The 22,191-nt window shown below is 49.0% G+C and overlaps 1 protein-coding gene across 1 annotated transcript in view; it reads right to left on the bottom strand.

Moving 5' to 3' along the window:
- Nucleotides 1-2,092, bottom strand: part of TRPV1 (transient receptor potential cation channel, subfamily V, member 1) — a 23,061-nt gene extending 20,969 nt beyond the window's left edge. Inside the window, exons 1-4 of the mRNA XM_010847480.1 lie at nt 1,806-2,092; nt 905-1,062; nt 677-829; nt 145-285 (exon numbers count right to left, since the gene is read on the bottom strand). Coding sequence (XP_010845782.1) covers nt 145-285; nt 677-829; nt 905-1,062; nt 1,806-2,092 — 739 coding nt within the window. The remainder of the gene's footprint in view (nt 1-144; nt 286-676; nt 830-904; nt 1,063-1,805) is intronic.
- Between the last annotated feature and the right edge of the window lie 20,099 nt (nt 2,093-22,191).

The raw sequence follows: 22,191 nt of genomic DNA, 5'->3' as shown, positions 1-22,191 counted from the left end.
AGCTCACCTGCAGCCAACCACAGGCACACGGTGGGCCTCCCTGGAAAGAGACTGGCTTGGCCCTTGCACCACCCAGCCTCCAACTCCCTCTGTCTCCACCCCAAACTTCCAAGATGCTAAGTGTCTACCACATGGTCTCCCTACCAAAATAGAAGCCAGGTCGCCCTTTGGTTTTCTTAAAGAAGTCCCCGTTGGCCGCAGCCTGGACATCGGCCCCATTCTCCACCAGCAGGGTCACCAGCGCCATGTTCCGCCTCTCGATGGCTATGTGCAGTGCTGTCTGGCCTGTGGAGGATGCATGCTCTTGGCTTGGGGCTGGTAGTCCTGAAGGGGTGACTGGCCAGGTGCTGAGGGAGGGCCTGGACAGAATGTGTGGGATGATTCCCCCAACAGAGCAATCCAGGATCCCCTAAAGATGCTCAAGGAGACCCTGAACAGGAGTAGAGCCTCGCACGAACAGGGAACACCAGACTGGGAGCTGAAGGACTTACAATTTCCCAAGAGCAAGGAGCAGCAAGCCAGAGGTGGGAGAGGTAGGGAACCCCCAGGACCAGGAGATCCTGATTCAGTGGCTGGGAAAGGGAGTTAGGGGCTCAGAGGCTTGTCGGGGTGTGAGGGTGCCCCCTCGCTCCAGGAGAGCATGTGGGCAGAGCTGTGCTGGCCCCGGCCACCTCACCCTTATAGTAGCTGTCCGTGTAGCTGGCGTTGACAAGCTCCTTCAGGCTGTCCGTCTGCCGGGCTATCTCCAGGAGCAGGGGGATGGTGTCGTTCTGCCCATTGTGAAGGTTGAGCATGGCTTTCAGCAGGCAGGTCTTCCCTGTCTCTGGGTCTGCAAGACAAAGCAGGGGTCAGAGCAGGCGCTGCGGAGAGGCGCCTCCCAGGAACCCGACGGCCTCGGGGCCACCTTTGAACTCGCTGTCCATGAGATGCTTCTTGCTCTTCTGCAGGAAGAGCAGCAGGCTCTCCAGCTCCTCACAGTTATTCTGAGCAACTGCTTCGAAGATCTTCCTGCGATCGTAGAGCTTGAGGTTCTCAGTGGCAGCAGAGTCCTGGGACAGCTGCCTGTGGACCAGAGAACACCTTTATCTCATATTCTGGTCTCCCCTCGGCCTTGAGACCTTCAGAGCTGGTCAGGGAGAACAACTAAATCCCGAGGCAAACCGAAAGGGGGAAAAATGTGATAAGAAAGCCACCCCTCAGTCCAGGTTGTAACAGGGAACAGTGGGACACATGTACCCCCATTCTGTCTGTAGGCATCAGCTAGAAAATCTCTGCAGCCACTACTTCCTGCAACACCCAGGCCACTCACTTCTCTGCCCGCTTGGAGACTGGGGTAGCCTGGAGGGGGTTGGGGACAGGGGTTCAGCTAAGGGAAAGAGCATCCTCATAGGGCCCCAGGAGTCAGCCAGACCAGGGGAGCCCCTGTCCTGCCTTGGAGGTGGTGGGAGGTTTCTGAACACTCACTGGAGCAGTCTTGTACTCTGCTTAAAAGCATCTTGCCCTTGAGCTTTCCAACTTGAAGTCTACATGATTGAGGCTGGTGTGCCTTCAAAGCCTGGACCCAGAGATCAGCCAACAGCTAGGATCAGCATACATGCCAGCACGTGTGGCCACATGTCCTGTAGCTTCTGTGAGTACAGATGCTGGACCAGGTGACCTCTGGAGGCCCCCTCAACTCCCCAGCTCTATGACCTTCTGCCCATAAACTCAAGTATCACATGGAGTCACCATGGCTGGTATCTCAGCCAGCTGGGCCAGTTAGGCTCCCAGTGAAAAGGGAGGACGGGGCTTCACATGCAGCTTACCTGACACAGGTGGGGCCATCCCCAGACCTCTGGATGATGACTACAGGGCTGATGGTGATGGCTGGGCAGGATGCCAGCTGGCCTTCCTCATAAGAGCAGTCCATGAGGGATGTGTCCTCCGAGTCACCCTTGCCAAAGAGTCGGCTGCGACTCTTGGCTGTGGGGAAGCTGTGGGGCTTGGTTGGAGCTGGCCTGTAGTTAGGGTCTCCATCGAGGGGATCTGGGCAGGAGTCCTCTTGAGGCAGGTCCTGAGATTCCCGTGATTCTGAGCTCCCCCATTTCTTCATCCGTGCCAGATTCTCCATGGCCCAGGAGGCAGCCTGTGGGCAGCCACCAAGATCAGGCTTGTTCCCAGCTGGAGGACTGCATGACCCTGGCCCCCACTGTACTTGTTGCAAAGGCCCCTGTGAAGCAGGAACCCCCAGAAGTCCAACAGCTGCTGCTCCCAGCCTTCCAGAAAGAAAGCTTTCAGGGTGTAGTAACTCGCACCCCAGAGGCCCCAGTGGGGAGCAAACCTAGCAGACCCCTGTCCATCAGCCTCCAGAGATGCAAGAGCCCCCAGCTTGGATCCACCAGGATGGGTGGATCACTCACCTTCTCTGGGCCTCAGTTGCCTCATCTGTAGAATGGGGGTGCTAACCACTGCCCTGACTCCCCCAAGATCAGAATAGGGGAAACCAGAAGGAGAGTTTATTGCTGGCTATGCATTTGGGAAGGAACTCAGCGATGAAGATGGCTTAGCCCCAAAGAGCCAAGCAGTCTGCACTCCCAGGAACAAGGTGGCTGGCGGAGACCAACACTCACACTCCACAGTGTCCACACTGCATGGTCCCTCGGGTGCCGTGTGTCCCTGCCACCAGTTAGGCACTTGCCTGCCTTTGCTGTTTGACCTGGCTGCTGTAACTCTAGAGTTTATAGGGAGTTTTTTGCACTTTTTGTTATTTTGTAAAATTAGTATATTTGAAGCATCCTGGGGCTGAACTATGGACAGAGGTTCGTGACATTGTACAGGAGGCAAGGATCAAGACCATCCTCAAGAAAAAGAAATGCAAAAAGGCAAAATGGTTGTCTGAGGAGTCCTTACACATAGCTGAGAAAGAAGAGAAGCTAAAGGCAAAGGAGAAAAGGAAAGATATATCCATTTGAATGCAGAGTTTCAAAGAATAGCAAGGAGAGATAAGAAAGCCTTCCTCAGTGATCAATGCAAAGAAATAGAGGAAAACAATAGAATGGCAAAGACTAGAGATCTCTTCAAGAAAATTAGAGACACCAAGGGAACATTTCATGCAAAGATGGGCACAATAAAGGACAGAAATGGTATGGACCTAACAGAAGCAGAAGATATTAAGAAGAGGTGGCAAGAATACACAGAAGAACTGTACAAAAAAGAGCTTCACAACCCAGATAATCATGATGGTGTGATCACTCACCTAGAGCCAGACATCCTAGAATGCAAAGTCAAGTGGGCCTTAGGAAGCATCACTATGAACAAAGCTAGTGGAGGTGATGGAATTCCAGTTGAGCTATTTCAAATCCTAAAAGATGATGCTGTTAAAGTGTTGCATTCAATATGCCAGCAAATTTGGGAAACTCAGCAGTGACCACAGGACTGGAAATGGTCAGTTTTCATTCCAATCCTAAAGAAGGGTAATGCCAAAGAATTTTCAAACTGCCCCACAATTGCACTCATCTCACATGCTAGCAAAGTAATGAATGCTCAAAATTCTCCAAGCTAGACTTCAACAGTACACGAACCAAGAACTTCCAGATGTTCAAACTGAATTTAGAGAAGGCAGAGGAACCAGAGATCAAATTGCCAACATCTGTTGAATCATAGAAAAAGCAAGAGAGTTCCAGAAAAACATCTACTTCTGCTTTATTGATTATGCCAAACCCTTTGACTGTATAGATCACAACAAACTTGAAAATTCTTAGAGATGGGAATGCCAGATTACCTTACCTGCCTCCTGAGAAATCTGTATGCAGGTCAGGAAGCAACAGTTAAAACCGGACATGGAACAACAAACTGGTTCCAAACTGGGAAAGGAGTACATCAAGGCTATATATTGCCACCCTGCTTATTTAACTTATATGCAGAGTACATCATGTGAAATGCCAGGCTGGATGAAGCAAAAGCTGGAATCAAGATTGCCAGGAGAAATATCAATAACCTCGTATACGCAGATGACACCACCCTTATGGCAGAAAGCGAAGAGGAACTAAAGAGCATCTTGATGAAAGTGAAAGAGGAGAGTGAAGCAGCTGGCTTAAAACTCAACATTCAAAAAACTAAGATCATGGCATCTGGTCCCATCGCTTCATGGCAAATAGATGGGGAAACCAGTGACAGACTTTATTTTCTTGGGCTTCAAAATCACTGCAGATGGTGATTGCAGCCATGTAATTAAAAGACGCTTGCTCCTTGAAAGAAAAGCTATGAGCAACCTAAACATCATATTAAAAAGCAAAGACATTACTTTGCCAACAGAGCTCTGTCTAGTCAAAGCTATGGTTTTTCCAGTAGTCATGCATGGATGTGAGAGTTGGACTATAAAGAAAGCTGAGCACCAAAGAACTGATGCTTTCAAACTGTGGTATTGGAGAAGACTCTTGAGAGTCCCTTGGACAGTAAGGAGATCCAACCAGTCCATTCTAAAGGAAATCAGTCCTGAATATTCATTGGAAGGACTGATGCTGAAGTTGAAACTCCAATACTTTGGCCACCTGATGTGAAGAACTGACTCATTGGAAAAGACCCTGATGCTGGGAAAGATTGAGGGCAAGAGGAGAAGGGAATGACAGAAGATGAGATGGTTGGATGGCATCACTGACTTGATGGACATAAGTTTGAGCGAGCTCCGGAAGATGGTGATGGATAGGAAAGCCTGGCTTGCGGCAGTCCATAGGGTCACAAAGAGTTGGACATGACTGAGCGACTGAACTGAACTGAACTGGGGCTGAACGTTTAGACTTTAAGTGATTCGGGGCTGGTGGGCCTTGGACATCTGAACCCCTGGAGTTAAAGTGGGAGCTGGTGCCAGCATCTATGGCTGTAAACTTGTGTTGATACTGTTTCTACTCCCTAACCTCTTCTCCTACTCTTCCCCTCCCAGCTGGGCATCGTCACTCCCTAGTACCCAGTGATGTCCCACATCTTAGGGGCCTTGACCTCCACGGTGCCTCCACATGAAAGCTTTTTCCTCCTTCTCTTTTCCAAACCCTGTCACCTCTCAGATGCCACCTCCCCACTGATGCCACTTCCTCACGCCCCTAACTCTGCATTGATGATGCTCCCCTCCCCCTCCAGGGTGGCCCAGCTCCGTTCATCCATCCTCATGACCCCCTAAAGCACCACGTACCTGAAGTCTAGCGATTTCTACCTGTGGCTCTCCCCCCTGCCCTGTGAACTCCTGGGCAGCAAGCTTGCCTGATCCATCTCTTTATGTAAAAAAGCTGTGCTGGGAAATGAGCAAGATCAGATACAGACCCTTCTAGCTCCCGTTTCCAAAGGAAGTTAGAGAAATTTATGTTCCAGCAGCAGCTGGATTCTGGAAAAACAGCCACTGAAGGAATGGAAGGCTTCTTCAGCCTGCATGGTCAAGTGAAAGTTCAGGCAGTGAAAACTCAGAGCACGTGGCTGGACTGTGCCGATAGATCAACTATGATCTGATGCACAGATTCACGCAGAAAAAAAAAAGGCAGCCTCACCTGCAAGCTGGACAGGCACTGACTGTTGGCTCCTTTCCCCTCCTGCCTGTTGTTCTGCATACAGGAAGGCCTGAGTCTTTCTCTGATTCATCCATCAGGTAGAAACCTTGCTGCAAGAAGTATGCCCGGCCACACACAACCGCACTTCCAACCAACACCTACGCATGCATCCCATCAGTCAGCCTCCATCCACTGACCCTACCGGGTGGCCAGCCCAGTGCTGGGGGCACAGAAAGGACCAAGACCCCATCAGAGACAGAATCCAGGGGCTGGCTGGGGCAAGGGGAACCAAAGGAGGGCCCAGAGTGCAGAAGACAGCATTGTGGAGGAGGTGACAGATGAGCTGGGCCTGGAAGTGAAACGAGGCTGGGCTGGGACTAGGGGAGAGGGTGAGGAGCCACAGAGTAAGTGATGAAGAAGAAGCCAGCAGGGTCAGAACCAGATGGCTGTCGGCCTTGAATGCCAAGGTGCAGGATGTGGACGTTATCGCTCAGATGGCAGGAAGCCATGAGAAGCTTCAGAAGCAGGGACACAAGGCACTATCTGTGCTCCCAGGAGACAACTTCCCATCGAGAACTGTTCGTAGTATGGGGGAGCCTATTGGCAATTAAAGGGCACAGGAGGCTAATGAGAATAAGAGCAGTTGATGATTTGAGTGCATGCTCTGCAAAGGAAAGCACTGCTCTAACCCTTCACACGCACTCACTCACTTTATTCTCACATCTCTAAGAGGTAAATGCTTTACAGATGAGGGAACTGAGGCACAGAGCAATTATATGACTCACCCGAGGTACCCACAGTTAGGAAAATGTGGAACCTGGATTTGATCCCTGGCCCCAGAGCCTCTCCAGCACTCTACCACCCTTCCCAAAGGCTCAGGACACTTGCTCAGACATTTAACTCAGCCCCAGACCTCACACTAAGACCCAGAGGCCAATCAAACCTGGTCCTCCCAGCCCTGGGGCCAGGCAGGTGGGAACAATGCTCTTCCACTCAGCAGCCCCAATTCTGTAGCACCCTCCTCCTCAAAACAAGCATCCTACAAAGCTGAAAACCTCAAAACAAATACAAATAAGGCTCAGGCCATAAGCCAGGCCTGGGTCTCCCAGGAATGTTTCCCCTTGGACAAAGCTGGCTATAGAACCAGGAATAGACCTGCTTCCCAACTAGCAGCTTTAACAGCTCTTTAACGAGAGCACTCGTTAGCAGAAGCCACCACAAACCTTTCAATGATGTTCTTTTATACACCTTTGCCTGTTTCTCTGACTGGTCCAGATCTAACCAAATGTAGTAAGCGTGAAGCAGCCCACACAGTGCTTCCAGTCAGTCAGTCAACAGACTCTGAATCTGCCCTGCAGGTGCTCCACCTGATTCCCTACTGGAAACCAACCTTCTCCCTAGACAGAGGGCAGGACAGGAACTAAAAGGTCAATTGCTCTAGACTAGGAGGGTGAATAGGCTTCTCTGGTGGCTCAGATGGTAAATAATCCACCTACCATTCAGGAGACATGGATTTGATCCCTGGGTCAAGAAGATCCCCTTGAATAGGAAATGGCAACCCACTATAGTATTCTTGCCTAGAGAATCCCATGGACAGAAGAGCCTGGCAGGCTACAGTCCATGGGGTCACAAAGAGTCAGACATGACTGAGTGGCTAACACAACACTTAAGAAAGTGAACAGGGACAAAATACTTTGCACTGCCAGGCCTGGGGTGTGCCCAGCACAGATCCCCAGAGCCATGCACCTGTCAGAGTCAAACATGCTACAGAGATGGGGGAATTTCCATATTTAAGGGTGTTTGATGGAGATGGTGGTTCTGTTTAACACAAGATTCACAAACTCACCAATCAGGACTGAAGAGTGGTCTTGAGAAAATGACCCTCCCAGCAAAGATCTGGTTTGGCTTCAGGGTCTTTCTCAACTCCAGAGCCAGGAAGGACACTGCCCACCAGCTGGGACAAGCCTCCCTTCCTCTCTACCCAGTCTAGGTGAGACATCCTGGGATACAGGTCTCCCCGTCACCTCTCTGCCCAAAGCATCCCTCTGCATCTGGCCTCCCTGCAGGCTCTTGGGAGCCGGTCCAGGGCCCAACCCTGATCATGCTCATCCCAGCATACTACCTGGGCATTTCCTAAGAAGGAATGCAGGGCTGAGGACTTTGCAACCCATGGATGAAGAGCCAGAGGAACCCAACCAAAAACAGGTTAGACAAGAATCCAGGACTCCTTCCTCCTGGCCCAGAATTCCTTCACTTCAGAGAGGACTACACACTGAATTCTCCAGCCACAAACCAACTGCCAGCCTCTGCTGCAGCCAAAGCCTCTTGGCCCCAGGATGCCCCTGGCACAGACAATAGCAGCCTCCATTGTCACTTACCAAGTGTTCACGACTAGCCAAGCCAAGTGCCCTACTGTGCCACGGCCTTTGAGGAAGCCACTGTTATTACCCCCAATTTTCAGATGAGGTGCCGAGAGGCTCATTGAATGACCCATAGTCACACAACTAGAAAAGGCACAGCCCAGCTTTAGACAGCTCACTGTGCCATTTCTGAAAGCAAACGTCTGCATTGGCCATCCCACTACAAAAGGGACTCACCAGCTGGACGCAGGCACACCCCAGACCCTGCGGGTGCAGCGAGCTTGAAGGCTGTTGTGCTCCAAGGGAGAGCTGAGCTGGTGTGGTGAGAAGAGCCGCCCCTGCCCTGCCTCCGTGAGGGTCCTTGGCCCCTCCCCAGGCCACGGCTGCTCTGACTGGCAGGGATGGGCTGTGGGTACGCTCTGGCAATCAAAGAAAATGTTTCCAGCAACAGCAGCAGCTGCAGTTGCCGAGGCTCCGATTCCCAGAGGACCCCAAAGCCTTTCCCATCATTTTTGCCCTTTGTTTAGAAACCACTTAGCTGCTGCCCCTCCTCCAGCCATGCCAGGGCCACAGTGCACTCAGCCACACACAGCCCAGAACCAGCTAGAGCTGGTGACTTCAGCTCTCAAGGAAGGAGGGAGGTGCTCAGGCCTCCCAGATCTACTAGCCTGGCAGACGGGGTGGTCTGGTGTAACAGCTCGACAAACAGCATGACCAGAGATCTCAAAGCCAGGGCTCTAACACTGCTCCATTTCCCAAATGTGGAAGGAAAGGAAAGGGTCGTGTCACCCATCACACAATCCTGACCTGGCAATCAGGGATCTCCTGGTTTTGGGTGCTGCCTTTGCCACCAACACTGAGTGACCCAGAGCCAGTCCCTGCCTCTCAAGGACCTCTCATTCCCCGTGTGTCCAAATCTGAGGTAGGAACGGCAGCGGGAACACTTTTGGGTCCAGCCTTTCTTTCTCGACTGGAGTTCCTCTCGGAACCACGGAACACAGAAAACGATGAGGATTTATTTTCTGTTTCCTAGTATGACCCTAAAGGAACAGGAAAAAATTCATCAGGTCCAATAGGGCTTAATTCCCTTCCAGAAACTGCCTGAGGAAAACCTCAAAGTTTTTCCCAGTGTGCATACCTTATAAGGTTGTATAAGGCTCACTAGGGCTTCCCAGGTTGCTCAGTGGTAAAGAATCTGCCTGCCAACGCAGGAGACGTGGGTTCAGTTCCTGGGCTGGCAAGATCCCCTGGAGTAGGAAATGGCAACCCACTGAAGTATTCTTGCCTGGAGAATCCCATGGACAGAAGAGCCTGGAGGACTATAGTCTATCGGGTTGTAAAGAGTTGGACACAACAGAATGCTCACACAAAGTTTACACAGGCTACAGCCCCAAAAGCCCAAGAAGCTGTCCTAGCAGCTACCCATGGGAACCCTACAGGACTCCAATAAGGTTCAGGGGAGACACAGCCTGAAAAGAGCAGCCACATGCCAGAAAGGTCCATTGCAACAAGCTCTGACCCTTGAGTCAGGATGGAAGCGCAGACACTACGTGGGTCCTGCATGACTCTCTACAGTTTACCAAGAGCTCTTACCGACCCCTTTCCCAGGCCATGCCACAGCCCTGCATGGCAGGAGGGTAGAGCCTGTCGTACCCACTTTACAGATGAGAAATCTGTGACCTCTAGCAGTTAGATGACCGCCCAGGTCCCTGCCTTGGTCGGGCAAGGAAGCTGGGCCCATTCCACTATGCCCTACCATGTCCCCTGCTTGCACACTTTTTCATGTATATCATTTGATAGATGCCATTTTAACTTCAATTTTAAAGAAACTTGGAACTAATAAGGACCTACTGTATAGCACAAAGAACTCTACTCAGTACTAGTTAATGACCTATATGGGAATAGAATCTAAAAAAGAATGGATGGGACTTCCTTGATGGTCCTGTGGTTAAGAGTCTGCACTTCCAGTGCAGGAGATGCAGGTTCAATCCCTGGTCAGGGAACTAAGATCCCACATGCCACATGGTGCAGACAAAAAAGTTAAATAAATAAATAAGTGCATATGTATGTATATATAACTCATTCACTTTGCCCTACAGCAGGAAGCTAACACAATGTTGTAAGTCAACTATACGCCAATAAAAATTAATTTTTAAAAAGTGAAACTTGGAATTCATTCTTTTCTTTGACAATTGTGATAAAACATGTACAACATAAGTTACCATTTTAATAACTTTTAAGTGTACAGATCAAGAGTATTAAATACACTTCAGTATGGAGACTGTGACGTACCGACACTGGATGAGGTACAGCCCTGGCTCACACACAGCCTGGGCCCAGCTGGGGTCCCAGCCGTGGGCAGCCCCCGGGCACGGGTGGAACACACCTGAGAAAGATGCTGAGAACACTGGCCAGCCAGGAGCAATGTTGAGGAAAGTTGGGGGAGAGGAGGGAAGGGGTTACTCCTCTCCTCCGGGCCCATCCCCTTAGTCTCCAAAGTGATTTCTGCCTCCAGTGAGGACAGCATGGATCACTGAAGGTGTTCTCTTCGCACAGAGGCACTGAAAGTTGACAACATCCTGGTGCCTACGCGGTACTGTGCAGGCCCCGAGAGCTGCAGGAGAAATCCCAGCCCTTCTCTTCCTTCCCTGACGGCTCCTTCTCCATCTCCTTGGTCTTTTGTTGCCAAGCCCTTCTTTCCACATAGGGACCTTACCTCCTCCTTCTCTGAGATTCTCACCCCTCCAAGAACCCATCTGACATTCCCAAGACAGCAACTCCACCCAGGGGTCCACCCCAGCCCTCTCCCCCGAGCTCTGTCCCTGCCTTCAGGAATCTCCAGGTGAAGACCCTGAGCGCCTTCCCCTCAGCACCTTCCAAGGTGGCCTCCACTCCCCCCACCTCCCCACATCCCCTTCCCTCCATGCTCCTGCCTGAAAAGGCACCATCTTCCTTCTGGTCACCAAGCCCAGCATCTTCGTCCTCTCCTCCTCTGCCCTCGCTGTCTGGGCTAAGGCAGAACATCTAAAAAAGAATGGATGGGACTTCCCTGACGGTCGAGTGGTTAAGAGTCTGTACTTCCAGTGCAGAAGACACAGATTCAATCCCTGGTCAGGAAACTAAGATCCCACATGGTATATGGTGCAGACAAAAAAAAAAAAAATTAAACATCATCCTGATCTTGCCTCTTACCCAACAAGACCCCACCCCTCCACCTGGCACCCTGAGTTCACAGCCCCAGTCCCCTCCACCACAGTGGTCCACCCCTCCTATCACCTAGACACACCTCCTCCCCAGCCACACTAATGGTGCCTGCCCTCCGTCTGCTCAAGACCCATCCCACTGGACCCAGGTGGCAGGTGAGACCTATAGATGCTGACATTCTATCATTCAAATCCCATCTCCTCCAAAGGATGCTTTCCTGGGACTATTGGTGCATCTGATCTCAGTGCCAACAATAAAGGCAGGCAGAGTGTCTGGCACTGGGATAAGCAATTTCTATGCACGATCTCATCTGACCCTTGCAAAATTTCATGAGGTGAATACAACTTTGTGCCCACTTTACAGATGAAGCAATGAAGAGCAGACAGGCCATGCAAACTGCCCAAGGACAGCGACAACTGTCTCACCTGAAGCTTCCTAAAACTTGTACTGTGCTTTCACTTCTCTGATGTTTGTATCTGACTTTGCAGATTTCAGTGGCTCCAGGGAGAGACAGTCTCTGGCATCCATTTCCCTTCTCCAAGCCTAGTTCCATTCCTTTCCCAAAGGTGCTTCTTGGCCTGGCCTTATCTGAACAGCACCTGCCCTGAGTGGTTCCACTAAAGCTCATAAAACAGCATTGGAACAAGACCTCAGGACTGAGCCTGGCCACCATCAGTGTGGTTTCTGAGTCATTATTTGAAACACAGTGTTCTTGGATCTACATAATGATGTATCCATTAAAACTCCTTGTAAGTAGATCATGTTTTTGTAAGGGCGCCCCCTCCAAGTTCCAGTCTGATGGGGATCAGAGGCAGCACAGAAAAGTGCTGGAGGTCTCACAGCACACGGTTGAGCCCAGTCTCGTGTGGCCTAGGCTAAAATTACCGGCATCCCTAATGGCCACAGTTCTCTGTCTATGTTACCACCATGGGGCACATTGACCCCAGCAGTTCAGTGGCTCAGTCGTGTCTGACTGTTTGCAACCCCATGGACTGCAGCATGCCAGGCTTCCCTGGCAATGGGAGACCCTAGCAATGGGAAACTAATATATTTTCTTCACTTACCTGGGTTCCTCTCAGATTTGAACCCAGATTTTCTGGCACAGCTAAAAATCAGCAAACTTCCCTGTTTTGCTAAAGTCCAGACCTGTCAGCCTGGCACCTCGGGAGGAGCCAGATGGGAAGCAGAAAGACTAGGGAAGGCACTACTGTAGGTGCCTATAACACCCAAGGACAGTGACGACACTACTAGTCTTGTCTCGAGCTTTCTAAATCTCATCCTGATTTATGAGTCTTGCCTCCCAAATTTTGAATGGCTTCAGGGTCCCAGATCCAGAGGGAAAACAGCAAACCAGGAAGAAAACGACCTTCTTTTCTGCATTTGGTCGCTGAGTGAGTGTCCCCAGGGACCCACATGAGTCAATTCCCGTGGAGGATGGGAATCTGTGAGAGGGGTCTGCAGACACAGATGGAGCTGGCCATCTGAGCTGGGGAGCGAGCAGACACCCTCTTGGCTCCCCACAACTGAGCCCTGCCCTGCAGAGCTGGGGCCCTAGGGAGCAACCAGAGTAGAGTGAGAAGCAAGAAGCAGTTGGAGGGTCAGGGATGCAGACAGAGAATGGAGGCAGGAGGGAAGAGGCCCAGCTGCACCAGACGCCAGCTGCATGAACTTAGGTGGTAGCTGAAGCTCCAGGCCTGCTTCTTCAGCCACAAAACAGGTGAGAGCACCTGCCTGGCCTGCTTTCCAGGGCTTTGCTGGGGATTAGCAAGGATACTGATGTGAATGGGCTCTGTGAGCTGGTATAGCTCTGGGCAGCCCTCGGGGTTGTACATCTCATTATTTAAGCATCTGCTGACTGCTAAGCTGCATCCGGCCATTAGCTTGAGGCGGTGACTAATTGTTTTCTGGTGAAAAAAAAAAAAAAAAAGATTTCCGTAATGTTTCATGAGTCACGCAATGAACATCTCTAGGCCAAGAACATCTCAGTTTAGAGATGAAGCCTGTTCGTCTAATCATGCCTGAGAAGCAGTCAGGCATAACCGACCTTCCTTCCTGAAGCTCTCTGTGTGCTTTGTGAGCCCAGAGTGGTGAAGAGGGTGAATAAGATCATCTGCGCCCTCCAGGAGGCTGGCACAGATAAGGAGGGAGACCTGCTAGGCTCTCTCTGATGCTTACAGGGTGGGGCTCCCTGTAACCGACACAAGCCAGGGGCCACGAGGTCATGCCAAGAGCAAACACTGAGCGGTGTCCTGGAGGCAGTCTTGTGTGTGTGTGTGTGTGTGTTAGTTGCTCACTCATGTCCAACTCTTTGTGACCCCATGGACTGTAGCCCGCCTGGCTCCTCTGTCCATGGGATTTCCCGGGCAAGAATACTGGAGTGGGTTGCCATGCTCCCCTCCAGGGGATCTTCCTGACCCAGGGATTGAACCTGGGTCTCCTGTATTGCAGGCAGATTATTTACCGTCTGAGCCACTAGGGAAGCCCTGGATATGGTTGTCACCAGTGACAAATACGCCGCAGGGGGGCTGCAGCAGTGAGATCAGACTCTGCCCTGTGAGGTGGACATCAGGAGGAGAAGGCAGAGAACACCTAACAGGGACCCTGCCACCGAGGGACTTTCTTGAGGAAAAAAAAGAAATACAGGGAACATGAAAGACACATAAATGTCACGTGCATGTAGCCAGAGGCCAAAGGAGCCAAGTGGGGGCGGCGTGTGGCCCTGGGAAGGGAGGTGAGCATCAGGAGAGCTGGCGTTCACTCCTCTGCCCCTGGCTGGTTCCGGACTCACCATCTCTCACAGGCTGTTTTCTTGGCCCCTCTAACTGGGACCCACCTCCTGTAACACCCAGCCTCCAATTCAGAGTCCATGCTGCTGGCTATTCTCCTAAAGCCAGAGAAGCCCCAGTTGGCCCCTAACCCTGCTACAAGGAGAACGTCCAAATCCTCAGTCCGGCATCCACCACCCTTACCAACATTCCTAGCCACCCCTCCCACGACACCCTTGCATTTGCCCTACAACCAGGTGACACCAGACAATTCATCACACCCTGGTCAGGCTGATCACTTGAACATAAATACATTTCCCTAGCCAGACCTTGCTGCCTAGAATGCTGAAGAAAGGGGGCTCTGGGCTTGGAATCCTAGCATTGTGATCTTAGGTAAGTTACTGAAAGGTTCTTGTTGAATCACGTGGAGACACCGGGATTCTTGGCCCCCGGAGGAGAAGAATTCAATCCAGGGCCAGAGATGAGGCTTGATCGCTCAGAGCTTTTGTGTAATAAAGTTTTATTAAAGTATAAAGGAGATAGAGAAAGCTTCTGACATAGGCATCAGAAGGGGGCAGAAATAGTACCCACTTGCTAGTGTTAACAATGAAGTTATATATTCCAAAGAGTGTCTGGAGGTTGTAAAGACCTCATCAGACCTACTCCCATAATTTACATTTTAAGATAACAGAAGGTTTAATCCAAAGACTGTCCTTAGGCAGGATACACTATTGTTATATAATCCTAAGGAATGTGGCGAAAGAAAAAAAGTTTGTCCTTTCTTCCTCCTTGAGAATTCCAGACCCCTCCCTCCTTGGGGACCCCTAGACTCCTTATCAACCTGCCTAGGAACTGACTCTCTCAGTTACTTAACTTTTTGTGTCTCGGTTTCATCATCTGTGAAACAGGGATAATATATCCACCTTCTAGGATTATCATGACGATCAAATGAGTTCAAACAAGTAGAGTCTAGATTAGCTTCTAGTCCATCATAGGCACTCTAACACTAACTGGTGTTAGTATCGATGGACTGAAACTCTCTGAGGTTTAGTTCAATGTTGCTTACATGAAGAATGAATTGCTCCTCCTTCTGGGCATTGGGTTAACCTGTTATGGCATTTATTTCATTCTCTAGTGATGGGAATTCGACAACAGGTCACCGTGCCTGATAGAATCCCCAGCGCTGAGTAGTTGATTCATCTGGGTCTTTGATGTTGACTTTTCAGGCACAGTCTCTACCATGGCTGTAACGGTCAGGAAAAAGTGAGTGAAGCTGTGGTAACAAACAGCCCCCAAATCCCAGCAATATTAAACGTCAAAGGTTTACTTCCTAGTCACGCCTCGAGTCACTCACTGAATGAGGACTGCACACCACATTGCCCTCACATGGGACCCACGCCAGCAGAGCCTCCTCTCTGGGACACCTGGGGTCACTTACTGCACAGGGAAGGGAGTGTGGCAAATCTCAACACTTGTTCCAAAGGGCTTCTGCCTGGAAGTGACACACTTCTGAGTGAGTCAATTCCTAGGCAGGTTTATAAGAAGTCTGGGATCCCTGAGGAGGAGGAAAGGTTCCAGAGCCCTTGAAAAGGAGAAAGGGGTGTGGGGCTCTCAAGGAGAAAAGGACAAACGTTTTTTTCTACATACCTTTGTCTTAGTCAATATAACAATGTATCTTGCTTGAGCACATGTTTCTCCTTAATAAGAACCTTCTGACTAATCCTGTCTTCTTGAAATGTATATGATGGGAGTGGGTCTGATAAGATCTATATCTTGTTGGTTCTAATCCCATTATCTTAAGACATGTGTTGTGGGAGTGGGTCTGGTGAGACCTATATGTTGTTAGTTCTAATCTTGTTAATTTAAGATGTATGTTGTGGGAGTGGGTCTGGTAAAAGTATATAAGGCCTTGATAAGACTAGCTGGGGGCACTCTCCATCCCCCTTCTGATGCCTATGTCAGAAGCTTGAAGATTTCTCTGTCCCTTTTCACTGTAATAAAACTCTGCTATACAAAACTGATCAAGCCTGGTCCCTGGTCCCGAAGCTAAATCTTCTTCTTCAGATATCATGAATCCAACGTTGTTCAGCTTTCATCTTGGGGGCTTGTCCAGGATCTTCAGGACAAGATAAGAACACTCAGAGCTCTATCCTCTCTGCTTTCTCAGTATACATGTTTTCTGCTTTACTTTACTAACTCTAAGGTGTGTTTGTGTGAATGAATGACATGCCCTGCTCGAAGTAAGTGATAAGCCCTACTCTGTGGTTTTGTGGTGCCTCGTAATGACTGAAGTGAAGTCGCTCAGTCGTGTCCGACTCTTTTCGACCCCATGGACTGTAACCTACCAGGCTCCTCCGTCCATGGGATTCTCCAGGCAAGAATACTGGAGTGGGTTGCCATTTCCTTCTCCAGGGGATCTTCCCAACCCAGGGATTGAACCCGGGGCTCCCGCCTTGCAGGCAGATGCTTTAACCTCTGAGCCACCAGGGAAGCCCTTTATGACTGAAGGCAGCCCCCATAAGGGGAGCCGTGTTGGGGGTTTCTACCGACCTGCCAATGCTAAGAGACACCCAACCTCCCTGAGAGGGGAGGGGCCAGAAATGGTTAAAGTGTGTGTACCGAGCTTTCCTTTTTTCGGTCACGTTTTCCTGGTCTCTTTGATCACTTCATAATTTTGTGGGGAATTAGAACTATTAACCTAATCTGATGGATCATAGGCTTTCAAGGGACCTGTGATCCGTGCCATTACAGTGTACTTTTACTTAGACCCCAAGCTTGGTAGTCACGGGGAATCCAGACTTGCTAGGAGCATGTTCAGGAATGAGGCGGAACTCTAGCTCCAGCAGCAGTCTCAGAGCAAGGCAGAGCTCTAGCTCCAGAATTGTTTCTCAGGTTAGAGGTCACTCTCTTGGCTGCCTGCCTCAGGGGCCAGCAACCTGAAAGTGAGTCTGTCACGGCTTTGCCTCCAATCTATGTGGGTAGAAGCATTGCTGGTGACCATGAGGTTTTTGAGGACCCAGATCAGGAACTGCAGGATCTGGTCAGATTGGAACTGCAATGGGCTTCTTCTATTGGTAGTGCTAGCTCTTAGCAGACCAGAGAAGGCGCTCTGATGGCTTCTCTCTCGATTCCCTAGATACTCCTTTTGTGGAATCTGTGGAAATGACCTGGAAGGATTGGTCCTAGTAGCTTGAGGACAAAAATCACTTTTTCCTCACTGGCCAACCCTTTTGCTATCACATTACTGGCCTGGTGACACTCAGAAGGGACATCTTGGTTGCTGTTTATCCCTTTATGGCTCACCGTTTCTACTGCAGTCAGGACTGTACTCAGGAATGAGCAAAGGCACATGTAAGATGGATACTTACCCTAGTAGTCCTAGCTTGGGAAACATTCCAGAAAACTACTCTTCTCCACCCCGGGTGGCATCAAAGGAAAAGGGCAAATCAAACAAAGGTCTGGTGGTAAGGAACCAGAAATCAATCTGGGATGCCATCTGTTCATCTCCTAATGCCTGGTGCATCTCCACCCCACCTCAGTGGTAGAACCAGGAGGGACGGGCAAGGTACCTGTGTCGGTAAGGGACAGACTAAATCTGACCAGGGAAGGAAAGCTTTGGGGGAAGTCTGTCTACACCCACATCCAGAGCAGGGAGGGACGCCTCGGGCGGAAAGAAGCCGTGGCTGTGGATGCCGCTTTTTCCTCTCTTACAGATGGGAGCTAGCAGTTCCAGAGCCACTCCTTTAAAAACGTATTTTTTAAAAAACTGGGACAAGTTTGATTCCCAGAATTTTTTTTTAAATTCACACCTGATCTTCTCCTGTGATACTGAATGGCCACTGTAGTCTTTGGAGGATGGGGAACGCTGGCCTGTTGAAGGATCTCAATTACAAAACTCTTTTACAATTAGACCAGTTCTGTAGAAAATAAGAGAAATGGGTAGAAGTGCCGTATGTGTTGCTCTTTATCTCTCTGTGAGATGTGCCAGACTTGTGTTCTAAGGGTGCAGATTTGGGCATGAAAGCTTCAGCTGCCTCCTGTTCTCTTACTTTGCTCCCAACTGAACAGGCTGAGAATCAGGGCAGCCTTTCGGGAGGGGTTACCTCAATCTAGGTAGAAATTCAAACAGCCCCAATTATGGTCAAGACTATTTAGAGGATCCAAAGGGTACATAGAGGCCTTTACAGGACTAAGTTTACTTTATGACCTTATTGGAGAGATATAATGCATGTCTGACACTACTGAGCGACTTCACTTTCACTTTTCACTCTCATGCGTTGAAGAAGGAAATGGCAACCCACACCATTGTTCTTGCCTGGAGAATCCCAGGGATGGGGGAGCCTGGTGGGCTGCCGTCTCGGGTTGCACAGAGTCGGACACAACTGAAGCGACTTAGCAGCAGCAGCAGCAATGCATGTCTTGGGACAGACACTGACTCCTGACTCGAGAGCCTGAGTTTTGGGAGAAGCTACTATTTTTGGAGATGAATGGCTTGAACGTGAGACAGGGGAAAGAGGGTACATGAAATAGCCCTCCTCCCTACTGGGAGCCAAGCGGTTCCCACAACAGTGCTAGACTGAGACTATAAATGGTTAAAGGAAGGTAACAAAAGAGTCACTTTGTCAAATGTATTCTTGAAGGACTCAAGCGAGTATGCGCTAGGACTTCAGACTATGCTAAGTTGGCTGACAGAACAGGGAGAGAAGGAAACTCCTGGTAAATTCCTAGATAGACTATGGGAGGTTCTCTGAAAGTTTACTGATGTTAATCCTAAAACTGCAGAAGGAGGAATAATCTTAAAAGATAGATTTCTCACTCAGTTGGCTCCAGATATCTGCCGTAAGCTACTAAAACAGGCATTTGGACCAAATCAGTCTTTAGAAAGAGCTGTTGCAGCTGGCTCAGACAGTATATTATGGTAGAGAATACGAGGAAGAAAATAGGAGGAAAAAAAGAACCAGGCAAAAGACTGAAGCCCCAACAATGGCTGTTAGATCCACTCTGAAACAGCCTGAGAAAAATGCCCAGAGGAACCCAGGTGAAAAGGGACAGGCTTGTTATTACTGTGGAAAGGAGGGGCATCTTAAACGGGACTGCCTTCAGGCATCTAAGCAGCCCCTCAGCTCCATGTCCGGTCTGTAAAGGACGACACCTGAGAAGAGACTGCCCTCTGAGGCATAGGCCCCAGGGGTCAGACTCTCAGGACAATCAAGACTGAAGGTGCCCAGGGGTCCCCACACAAGTCCCTGTCCTAATAACACCTGAGCAGCCCCAGGTATTAATAACTGTGGGGGACCCATCAGTCGGTTTTCTTTTGGACACTGGGGCAACTTTCTCTGTGCTCGCTGAAGCCCCTGGCCCACTTCCCTCCCGACCCACTACCATAATGGGACTGTCTGGGTGAGCCAAACATTATTATTTCCGTTTTCCTTTAAGCTGAAAGTGGAACTCTGTCCTGTTTTTTTCATTGTGCCAGAGTCTCCCTCACCCTTTCTGGGTCCAGACCTCTGTTTTCATGAATATGGGACCCTCTCTTTTTAGCTGAACAAAATGTAAAAGTGTGGGCTGATGAAAAAACTGAGTCAAGCACAAAATACTGTTCTTATTGTTATCAAGCTCAATGACCCTCACTTATTTCCACATCAAAAGCAGTATCCACTAAAGCTCAAGGTTAAGGAATGGGCGAAATCTTACTGCAATGACTTCTCATGATGTAAATGGGATCTTCAACTCTAAAGTTCAGAGTGACAATGGTCCACCTTAAAGCTGCTGTAATTCAAGGGGTGTCAAAAGTTCTAGGAATAGAATATCACTTACACTGTTCCTGGAGACCCCAATCTTCAGAAAAAGTTGAAAAGGCTAATGACATTATTAAGAGGCATCTGCGTAAGCTAACTCAGGAAACACAAGACAATTGGTTTAAAGTTTTACCCATAGCTTTAATAAGGGCTTGAACTGCCCCAAGAAGGGGCTGTCTCTATGACAGACTGTTTTTGCACACAGATATTGTCATATATCCTGAAGCCTTAGAATTAACTATGTGACTCAGCTTTCAGCTTTTCAATATCCTCATCAATTGAAGGCGTCCCATGGTGGGTTTCCCTACTTCAGGGAAAGGACTTTCTTCAACTCTGCGAATACCTTCACCAACAATCATATGTGATACTCTTCTTGATCTGATGATATCTAAGGTTGCTGGGGAAAATATCAATAACCTCAGATATGCAGATGACACCATCCTTATGGCAGAAAGTGAAGAGGAACTAAAAAGCCTCTTGATGAAAGTGGAAGAGGAGAGTGAAAAAGTTGGCTTAAAGCTCAACATTCAGAAAACGAAGATTATGGCATCTGGTCCCATCACTTCATGGGAAATAGATGGGGAAACAGTGGAAACAGTGTCAGACTTTATTTTTCTGGGCTCCAAAATCACTGCAGATGGTGATTGCAGCCATGAAATTAAAAGATGCTTACTCCTTGGAAGGAAAGTTATGACCAACCTAGATAGCATATTAAAAAGCAGAGATATTACTTTGCCAGCAAAGGTCTGTCTAGTCAAGGCTATGGTTTTTCCTGTGGTCATGTATGGATGCGAGAGTTGGATTGTGAAGAAAGCTGAGCGCTGAAGAATTGATGCTTTTGAACTGTGGTGTTGGAGAAGACTCTTGAGTCCCTTGGACTGCAAGGAGATCCACCCAGTCCATTCTAAAGGAGATCAGTCCTGGGTGTTCATTGGAAGGACTGATGATAAAGCTGAAACTCCAATACTTTGGCCATCTTATGCGAAGAGTTGACTAATTGGAAAAGACCCTGATGCTGGGAGGGATTGAGGGCGGGAGGAGAAGGGGACGACAGAGGATGAGATGGCTGGATGGCATCACCGACTTGATGCACGTGAGTTTGGGTAGGGTTCGGGAGTTGGTGATTGACAGGGAGGCCTGGCATGCTGTTATTCATGGGGTCACAAAGAGTCGGACACGACTGAGCGACTGAAATGAACTGAATGATCCTAAGATGGACTGGTGTAACATATTGTACCTTAACTATGTACATAATGTGACTTTTAATTTTGATTATGTTTTAATTTGGTTTAATTACTCTTTTGCCTTACATCTATAACTGTAAAATGGGGTTTGTTTCTAACCATCTGAAAGCTTTTAGGTTACAAATGGTTGTTCGAGCTCCTACAAGTGCCACAACCTCCTCCAACTGTTACTTGAGGCCCCTGGATCAGAGACCCTCAATATGAGAGTAAGGAGAATATGTTGCCTCAACAATTTAGGGATGATGCCCCTCAACAGCAGAAAGTAGTTATGGAATGAAAATGGTGCCCCTTTCCCTTGGCAACATAATTCTCCTAAAAGAAAAGAGGGAAATGAGAGAGTCAATTCCTAGGTAGGTTGATAAGTCTGGGGTCCCTGAGGAGGACAAAGGGGCCTGGGGCTCTCAAGGAGGAGAAAAAGACAAATGCTTTTTTCTTTAAGCCCAGAGCTGATGATTACACAACAAAACAATTCATCTTGCTCAAGAATATGTTTTCCCTTAAACTCTGTACCAATGTATGATTCTGTACCATTATGACAACAATGTATCCTGCTTGAGGACGTATTTCTCCTTCTTGAGAACCTTCTGACTAATCCTGTTATCTTAAAATGTGTATTATGGGAAAGGGTCTGGTAATATCTTTCTATTGTTAGTTCTAATCTTGTTATCTTAAAATGTATATTGTGGAAGTATGTCTACAAACTTGAGACATTCTTTTGGTTTATTGCAATAACCAACTGAAAAAGTATATAACTCCCTTCCTAAGACTAGCAAGGGGGGCACTCTCCATCCCCCTTCTGATGTCTATTTCAGAAGATTTCTCTGTCCCTTTTCACTGTAATAAAACTCTGCTATACAAAGTCTCTTGAGTGATCAAGCCTGGTCCCTGGTCCCGAAGCTAAATCTTCTTCAGAGATCACGAATCCAACATTGTTAAGCTATCACTTCTGTTGATGTTTCACTGACTGAAACCAATCAGGTGGGAAAGTCCAAGCCTACTTTGTGCTTAAGACCAGGATGTTGACAAACAGCACTAATGACCCAGTTCCTCAGCTGAGGCTCAGGCTGGTACCTCCTAAGCATGGGACAGAAGAAGTGAGTGGTTTATTACTACAGACTGGAGAAATGAGGCCCTGGCAGCTGTACCCAAACTGCTACAGAGGCTCCAAGCCACTGGCAATAGAAACAGCAGCAGGACTGCTAGCTAACAAGCTTGGACTGTGCAAGGCTCAGCCCTGAGAGATACAGTGGACATGCAGAATGGGGACAGAGAGTTTCAGTGCTTTGGAGGATACCTATCCAGCTCCC

The sequence above is a fragment of the Bison bison genome, unplaced genomic scaffold (assembly GCF_000754665.1).
Source record: "Bison bison bison isolate TAMUID 2011002044 unplaced genomic scaffold, Bison_UMD1.0 scf7180017864249, whole genome shotgun sequence".
Taxonomy (NCBI): Eukaryota; Metazoa; Chordata; class Mammalia; order Artiodactyla; family Bovidae; genus Bison; species Bison bison.
Note: the sequence above shows the minus strand (reverse complement) of the source record. Positions and strands in the feature narration are given on the sequence as shown.